The following is a 9,502-nucleotide window of genomic DNA, read 5'->3' as shown; positions in this document are numbered from 1 at the left end:
AAGACTTGCAGCAAGCAAAGCAAGGACATACAAATAAAAATAGGGTCAAATACAATCAACTTCAGAGAGCGCCCTACAGATAGAAGACAAACTAGTAAGACCTTTTTAGTATAATACATGGAGACTCATAATACAATTGTAATGATATTCAAGTTGAGTTTGACTACAGTACGTACTAGAATTCTTGATATGTTACTGAAAGTCTTCTATGCAGGACAAAAATATCTTGGGAGCAAAAAAAAGACAAGTTCACATTGAGAAAATATAGTTGCACAAGGTGTGTAATAGTGGAAGGACCTAATTCAGTGGGACAACATCAATTCCTTGAGCATATTAAGCAGCTTGTTTTTCTAAACTTTAATACATGAATAAAGTCTATATCTGCAGATGATAACAAATGCTTGAAGTAGGCAGCTGTGCCATGAATCAACCAATCATCTCATCGGTGAGTCCTTGATAATGTGTGGCAATTAATAGGAGAGTTGTTTTATGTGCAAACCACTAACCATGGCCTTTACTGGTATTCATCTGGTTTGAATACCCAAATATGAATGCCACTGTAAATTAGAATAAGATCCAGATAAAGCCTTAACATACAGTTCCTGGGTCATTATATTTATATTTTAACTATGCTCCACCTGTCCGGCACAAAGTTCAAGTCTCTGTTATCAGGATTACACCTTAGCATTTGGGGTGACAGGAAATCTGTAAGAAAAAGAGAAAGTCGCACTCATCAGCAGCAGGATGGCAGATATAATCCCAACAGGAATAGCAGCACCAACTTCCTGAGTCACTGGGCTGGAAGGCATGTAGAAAGAAGGGGGAAAGGAGATCGTTTGGTTGTGCACTACAGAATAGAAATTCCAGCTCACTGGAATTAAGACACAAAGACCTGCAGCTAGGTACAAGAATCCAGCCACTAGAAAAAAACGGATGATCTGAGTTTTGTAAAGTATTCCCATATAAATACTTCTCAGAGCAAATATAGTGGAAGCCATTCCCAGTGCACCAACGACCATGGCAATCAGCAGGAGGCCCTGAGCAACAAAAATTGCATTAGGGATAGAGGTCTCATAGTCATTCATTTTATGACAGATCTGTTCTTTAAGGTCAGAGGAAACGTGGAGGTAACTGATGAAGCAAACTTTCCATATTCCCACCCATGCAATGCCAGAGGAAATGATGGTGGTGTTGTCCACATGCCATACTCTCCATTCCACAAGTCCCATTGAAATCGTGCATAAGATCCAGCCTGTTGTACCAAAAGCAAAAGCAGCTAGTTGGAGGTGAGAAGTGCTTACTAGGGAGGTCATGATCTGGAGATCTTCAACAAATGTCAAAATTCTGTTGTGGGCATATTAGCCATACAGACAATTGCAGAGGCACTGAAAAGAACCACAATATATTATTATGAACATGATCATATTAGATTGTTTGTTTGTGAGTGTATGGATGTATGTACGTACATGGGAGAGAGTATACATACAAAGGAAGTATTGTAGTCTCCTTTCCTTAACCATGGTGAATTTGTGAAGATTAGTGTTTATAACTGAATAACATCAAGATTTTCTTTCAATTCACTTTGTTGTACTGGGGATGGGGAGGAAATGTTCCACATTGGCAAGTATTATAGGATTTATTTTACATTCCTAAACCAAAAAGAAAGCTTCATGTATTTCCCAAGGTTATTTTCTCCATTGGTGCACATTGTGATTCTAGTATATCTTACAGCCTTGAAGTCTGAAATCCTCTGTTTACCCACAGAATGCAGGCAATGATCCTGCAAGCTTCTTCATTCAACTTAGAGCTGAAGAGTTCAGCATTAGACAAACTGAAAACAAGAGATCTGTAAGCATCGACTTCCCCATTCGTCCCCATTAAGATGAAGGCTGATGGTGAAGATTTAAATGTCAGCATTTATAACGATTAAACTGAGAATGTTTTAGCATTATTCTTGGATTGAGGGTAGATTTGGGACTGAGTAGAATACAATCCTTTTCTCTGTTCTCCACATCTACATAGTGGAATAACATTCTCTAGTGTCTTAGATTCACAAATGGTGACTCATTATAACCCACCCAGCTTCCTCAGTTCCAGTCACCATGGGATAATAGTGGAATATTTCAGTCCTTGGCTCATATGCTGAGCTTACCAAAAGCAAGCAAACTAATCATGCTGATTGGTTTTGTCATGCAGAAATTTTTTTGACCAAGAACTGGGCTGAGACCTGCAACTGTTTCACATAGGCTTTCAAATAACTATAGCAATGATTCATTGCCACTAATAATTATAGGGCTTGAATTTAATTTATTACACAGATCTGACAGGCGATATACATCTTTAAATCCCATGAGCTATTCATTCTCCCATCTCTTCCATCTTTTAATAATAGTCCAGATAAATTTAGTTTATAAACTGGTGGCTTGATTCAAGAAAGACAATATATTAGGCCAAATTTTTATCTCACAACAATAGGTAGATCTACAGTGAGGGGTTTTGAATGTTAACACATATAACTTTTCTATATATTTAACTTTTTAGAATTTCACAGATATATCCAAGCCATATCTAGCTAGCTGCTATTCCTTACAAATAGTGTAGCTGAGGGTATAAATTGTCTAAGATCTTTTTGGAAATCTTGGGTAGAAAAGTCCAATAGTTAGTCTCTTTATCCAATAATATATAGTAGGTCTGGACAAAAACATTCTTTCTTGACATACTGGTATGTTGTATACTTACTTCAGCATTGAAGATAAATCCAGAGAAAACAGGATAGCTAAGGCAGTTTTGGGGCACAAGCTAGATACAGCATACTCCTCAGTCTGATCATATCAGCTTCCACTGCACTTCTGTATTTCAGACAGATTCCAGAATCTCCATTTCCTGTGGGAAGAAGACAATCTCCATACTGCAAATGTATATTTAATCAATTGTCTGGTGGGGGAGAAGGGAATTACTCTGGCAAACCTACCTATATTTTTATCTGCTCAAAATGCATTACATTAATACAGGCTCTTCAATCTGGTACATTATTTAATCATCTATTTTATAGGAATCAGTAATTAATAGCTGCTAATAACCACATGGGTATTATGTCCCCATGGGGAATTATAGATGATAGCCTGTTTTCTGTCTTAATTTCACATCTACGAAGTGCAGCTATTATATTTGTCTAGCACTGGGAGCACTGCATATAAAATTTTCACAGTTGACTTACCTCCGCTCAATTTAAGTGAGTTGATTCCAGTAGGAACAAAGATAGGCCAAAGCTGAACACTTTTGAAACTCCCACCCTTTGAGCATAGCTCAAAACTCTATATTTATAAACCACTGGTAAATAACTACTCTGTTCATCAGCTGACTACTACCAGGTAGAGCTGGAGAATTTCACAACCAAGTCGGTGTTACAAAACGTCAGAACTCATTAGAGAATAGTCTCATCTTCATGCACTTGGATTTACCTGTTTGTTTTCTTGTTCAATTAAATGAGACTAAACCCCTTGATCAGTTTTTCTCTAACTGGAAGCATCGGCCAGTAAGTCTCTTGGCCCACGTCGCTTCCCACTGCCCCCATTGGCCTGGAGCAGCGAACCGTGGCCAGTGAGAGTCATGATTGGCCGGACTTGCAGACAGGGCAAGTAAACAAACCAGCTCGGCCTACCAGGGGCTTTCCCTACACAAGCGGCGACCCCATTTTGAGAAACACTGCCCTTGATTTTTATTCCCACTGCCAATCAAACAAATCCACATTTTAGCTTAGCATGGAAGAGACACAAGAGGGAATTTTTAAAAAATCAGGAAGTCTGATTTGTAACTTTTCTTTCTTTCTTTCTTTCCTTTTTATAGATTGATTTTATTGAAACTCGGAAAAATGTTATTTGAAATTTAAATTAAAAAAGAAGGGAGGATTTACAGCAAGATCCTGAAATGCACTGGGACCCATTGGATTGTTTGAGGATGGCAAAGATGTAGTTTCATGTTTCTAGGATGCTCAAAAAGGAAAATTTTGCAAATGGCAAAAATGTTGCTTTCTCCATTCCCTGCAGGTTGGGGAGCCTTGAAATCCCGGTAAGCAACATGAGGTTTTTTCCCATTAATCAAACACTTTCAAAGTTTGTTGAGTGAAATATCATTGACCTGCAGAGGGCATTTTGCTTTAAGATTTCACTGGGTAGTCTATGACTCAGCAAATAGACAAAATGCATTGACTTGTATGCAATGCCAAGGAATGTATTGTTGGCTTGAACTACTGTACAGTACATTCAACTGCCTTTATAGCATTAATCTTAATATCAGTTTGGGATTTATCTATCGTGTTCCAAAATTACACAGCAAAATTCTGACAGAACAGTTGGTTAGACCAGTGTATAAACAGCATGCAAACTTGTGTACTTGTGTGTGCCACAGGCACAAGGACCCATACTAATGGTGCTACATATTATGGGCCAAATTCAGCCTGATGCAGCCAGACACTATTTTCATAGGCTTCAATGGGGAATGCATCTTACTTTGTCAAGGAAGAACTGGATTCATTATTACTTTTCAGTAAGAATGTGGCCTTCAAAAAGAAGCTAAGAAATGCCATTTGTAATTAAAACCTTTGGTTCCCCTGCAGATATTCCCCTAAAACACCTAAGGGAAAAACTGGAAGCTCAGTTGCAGTTCACATTTGGATCTAGACTGGATAAAGTACTAGCAAAATATACTGTAAGGAAACAATCCAACACTAACAGTAAGATGAACTACATGACTTACTGGACTGTTTCAGTCTCTGATTTCTGTGACTCTATGAATATCGGGAATTAATAGATTTAGTGCAGTAAAACTATCCAACTGTAGTATGATAATACAACATAAATAACTATGAAATTCCCTGATAAAACCAAGACAAAAGCTCCTCTGAGTATAGGGCCAGATTAATGCATATCCACTATAGAACTGTGCCTAAGGTACCAGCTTATGTATTTTTTTTAAAGTATTTTTAATACAAAAAAAAAAAGAGAAGATACTGCAACATTCCCCTGAGTCTGCAGTAGAAACATAGCTCAGAGAGGGATGAGATCTTCTGTGACTCTGTAGCTTTTAACTCCAGAACGCACAGCTCTCTGGGGCCCCACCAACGCCATGCTAGAAGAGGTAGAAGAAGAGTGCACCAGTTGCTCACATACAGATTTGACCCAGCTGCTAGGGAAACTACCGTGGGCCCTCCCTGCTGCTGAATCCTGCCTTGCTGAGGGGCAAAGTGGGCCTTCCTGTGTCCACTTGTAGAATGACCAGTTCCAGCCTTAACTATGGAGTCACTACCAGGCACCTCCAAAATTATACAAAATGCTAGTGGCTACCAATGTATGATGTCATGGTTTCTGTGAGGATTAGTTTTAGAGAAGGAGTCTTTAGGAGAAGGAAATGTGGTGAAAAGAGGTATGAAGTTTATGTAGGCCAGCAGCTATGTCAAGGTTCCTTCCCCACTCTGAACTTCAGGGTACAGATGTGGGGACCTGCATGAACACCTCTAAGCTTAACTACCTCTTAGATCTGCTTTTGCTGCCACCACCCAAGTAGTTTGAGTCATTTCAGAAACTCTGTCTTCTCCCCCACAACCTTTCCCTCCCTGGGTAGACTTGAGAGACTCCTCCATCAATTCCCTAGTGAACACCGATCCAAACCCCTTGGATCTTAAAACAAGGAGGAATTAATCATTCCCTCCTCCCCTTTCCCCCCAGCAATTCCTGGTGAGTCCAGATCCAATCCCCTTGAATCTTAAAACAAGGAAAAATCAATCAGATTCTCAAAAAGAAGGCTTTTAATTAAGGAAAGAAAGGTAAAAATCATCTCTGTAAAATCAGGATGGAAAATAACTTTACAGGGTAATCAGATTCATAGAGCCCAGAGAAACCCCCTCTAGCCTTAGGTTCAAAGTTACAGCAACCAGAGGTAAAATCCTCTCAGCAAAAAGGAACATTTACAAGTTGAGAAAACAAAGTTAAAACTTATACACCTTGCCTGGCTGTTACAAGTTTGAAATATGAGAGACTTGTTCAGAAAGATTTGGAGAGCATGGATTGATGTCCTGTCCCTCTTAGTTCCAAGAGAGACCCCCTCCCTCAAAAAAACCCAAAACAAATAATAATAAAAAAAAAAACGAAGAGCACAAGCAAAAGCCTTCCCCCCACTAAGATTTGAAAGTATCTTGCCCCCTTATTGGTCCTTTGGGTCAGGTGTCAGCCAGGTTACCTGAGCTTCTTAATCCTTTACAGGTAAAAGGATTTTGGTGTCTCTGTCCAGGAGGGATTTTATAGTATTGTACACAGGAGGGCTGTTCCCTTCCCTTTATAGTTATGACAAGCTGCTACTCACTTCATAGTTTACTGTTGTTTTGTCTCTTACTAAGTCCTTCATTTTTTGCTTCACAGGGACATTATCATTTCATTAGCATGTTGCATCGAGTGCTAACTAAATAGAGCAGGAGTGAGTAAATACGAAATGTAAACTTGAAAGCACTGGATGGAGATTTGTAAAATGGTCTATGGAAAAAAGAGAAGACAGCAGCAAGATGATAGGAGAGGATATATTTAAGGAGTTTGCCTGAATGAAGAATCCCAGTTAATCCTACTGTCCGATTGCCTATTCTAGTCAAAACATTGCCTGGTAACTATTGGCTTAGAGAAGATGAGAGGTGAGCAAAACTACATCCCATGCCCTAGAGGGCCATGGTTTTCCTCCCATCAGTTACAAGTGATGGAATGAGAGATCTGGACTTATGGTGAAATCCCTTCAACTCTGGTCTTGCAATTTGTGTGAGTGAGAGTGAAAGCAGGCTGCTGTATGAACTGCCATTTCACTGTATAGTTTCATACAAGTTTCTTGTATCTCTTGTGCCTAAGAATGACACTTGTAATAATACTGCAATTGTTCAATAAATAAACCTCCTCTGTTCTTTGACAGAGGTAAGATTTGCTGTCATGGCCATGTGTGTGCTACAGTTACAAGCGTGGAGAACAAACAAAACTGCAACCCTTCCATAATGCACTCTGAGACTAGGTACATATTGAAAGTTGTCTTTCTTGTCACTTCATTTATTCTTTCAGATCACAAAGGACTAAGTGACAAACTCTTGTGGCTGTGTTACTCATTCTCAGCTCAATGAAACAAATAGCAGCAAACCTGTTTCTATTTTGAGATCAGTGCTACATAGTGGAGAGCTATTTTTAATAACTCTTTAACACCCTAGTCTACATTCATTAAGTGAGTTGTCCAATCTGTTTAAAAAAACCCTCCTATCTACCCACAGACAAACAGGTTTGAACAACAACACGTGAATGAAGGAAGAAGGAGCCAAAAGATCTTACAGTGGCTGATAGAAACTGTTATTTTATTTGTGCATTAAATGTTGTTATTGGGGAGATCTTAAAAAGTTCTGGGTCCTGAAGTTCAAATGCTTAGTTCAAACTCTCTCCTTCTGACACACTACTCTCCATGTAACAGGCTCTTGCTTCCTTCTACTCTCTTCTTACAATGGAAGAAGTGCCTGCCTATCCTGTTCTTTGGGAGGTGGCTGGCAGAACTTCTCACTCATCTCCAGTTTCTGCAAGGGGCAGTTTGATGAATATACAGTATGGAAATCCTTCTGTTCCTATTGTCATGGCTGCAGGGCTACCTGAGGCTTTGACCCCTTCTCTGAATGCACATAACTCAGATATGAGGCTTTGTTCCGGTGATTCCCTGGGGTGGAATGATTCTTCCACTCTTAGACCAGGTCCTGGACTACAGCACCCTGTGGCTCAACTGGGCTTACCCCCAACTGGGTTTGGTTATCTGTGGTTCTTCTCTTACAGAGCTTGTGGCCGGTGGTGAATAGTGACCCCAAACAGCCTTCTTAAAACAAGGTGCGGTTTAGTCTTAACAGAAGGAACAAGACAAAGCGTAGCAGAGGTTTTTAGAACAATAAAGCATCTATACTCATGTCCATTGTACCTAAACACAAACCCCAGACCCCTGCTTTCTGGAAGGTCTTGGTCTCAGAATGTTTCCCAACAGTCTCTTCTTTTGAGGAACAGCCGTTTTAATCCAACCAAAATTCTCTGTTCCAGTTTTCCCGGCTTGGATCCCCTCTGTGGCTGCCAGTTGAGACCCTTTCTCCCTTGACACACTGTCCAGTGAGCTTAGCAGGGTCAGAGGTGGCACTTCACAAAGAATGGCTTAGACACTGTCCCTCCAGTGTGGGTAAATGTGTGTTTCTCTGAAGCCATTGTCCTCCTTCCTAATTGAATTAACCTGTTGTAGTCATACATCCGTCCTGCTTACAACATCCAGACAAACAGAACATATAATAGTCACAAATTGTTATAGAGCAGTTTCACATCCATCACACCTATGTTCCACCCCGCTCTGGGATTATGCTGTGATGGGACATCATAACTTCTCTGCCCGTTACTGCTTTTCTTTCTGGTTAACATTTAAAAACTTTCTGCAGTCAGCGTGGACAGAGCACCTGCTTCAGGAGTTTGAGGGCAAGAAAGTTCCTTATGAAAATATTTCTTAACCTGAGAAAAAGATTTAAGTTGGTTATAGGATGAGCAAAAACTCAGGATGTCCATATTCACTAGTTTGTTGATCTCCTAATTTACATTCAGGGGGTTGAAAAGACTGATTTCTTTTCTCTTCTCTAAATCTCTCTATTTTAGGGTTGGTTATTTTGTTTGTGTTTGAATGAAGAAATGTTGTGGCCAGGAACAATGTGGCATGGTTAATACTGCCTTGAGTAGAAAAGGCAGGTGCTGTTGAGAATTTTCACACCCAGCTCTGCCAGGGTATCTTATATAGCCCCTGGCTTTTTTGAAGCTTCTCCGAAGCAGCTCCCACAGACAACATCCCAGATGTGGCAGCTGGGGAAAAAAATGAGACAGCAAAATGGTTGCTTGGTAACACTGAGCAGGTATTCTTTCAGGAGCCTCCGGGAAGAACCCCAGGACCGCAAAGGCCTGCCTAATCTGGGCGACACAGAAAGAGGCCAGGAATGGGACGGTTATGCTAAGGCAGCCAACTGCAGGGCCTCGATAACCTGCACATGGCTGGAACCGTGCAGATGTAACCCACATACCTCTTGGGTGTGGTGCTCTGTGTCATCTAATGGAACCGAGACCACTTAGAGAGAGATTAATGAGTCTGCTCTACAGGCTTAGCTAAGAGCCATATGGCTTTTAGCTCCTGCAGTAGAGGCTCATGCACTAAGGTCCCAGGTTTGATCCCACCTGCAGACAACCGAGATTTGTCAGCGTTACACATGTGCACTGAGCCCAGACAGCCACAATATTTGGGGGAAAGAAGTTGTCTACAAGAGATCAGCTTCCAGTTGCTGGAGGAAATGCAGCCCCTCAGTTGCTCTCTGAAGGAAGGAGCACAAAATATTTAGTGCCCATTGGGCCGAGGATGGTCCACAGAACCTCTTATGAGAAGGAATGAGATACCTCCATTGCTCCTGGGATATGGGCTGCTCCAAGAC

The 9,502-nt window shown here is 40.6% G+C and overlaps 1 protein-coding gene across 1 annotated transcript; it reads right to left on the bottom strand.

Moving 5' to 3' along the window:
• Positions 1-674: 674 nt before the first annotated feature.
• LOC115647367 (claudin-34-like) lies at positions 675-1,313 on the bottom strand. Its single transcript, XM_030554192.1, has one exon. The coding sequence runs from the start codon at positions 1,311-1,313 to the stop codon at positions 675-677; it is 639 nt and encodes a 212-aa protein (XP_030410052.1).
• Positions 1,314-9,502: the final 8,189 nt, after the last annotated feature.

This window comes from Gopherus evgoodei, chromosome 1 (assembly GCF_007399415.2).
Source record: "Gopherus evgoodei ecotype Sinaloan lineage chromosome 1, rGopEvg1_v1.p, whole genome shotgun sequence".
Classification (NCBI taxonomy): Eukaryota; Metazoa; Chordata; order Testudines; family Testudinidae; genus Gopherus; species Gopherus evgoodei.
The sequence above is the reverse complement of the archived record's forward strand: the minus strand, read 5'-3'. Positions and strand labels throughout refer to the sequence as shown.

Excerpts from the sequence above, each read along its gene's own strand:
- LOC115647367 (XM_030554192.1), bottom strand. The coding sequence starts at position 1,313 with ATGACCTCCCTAGTAAGCACTTCTCACCTCCAACTAGCTGCTTTTGCT.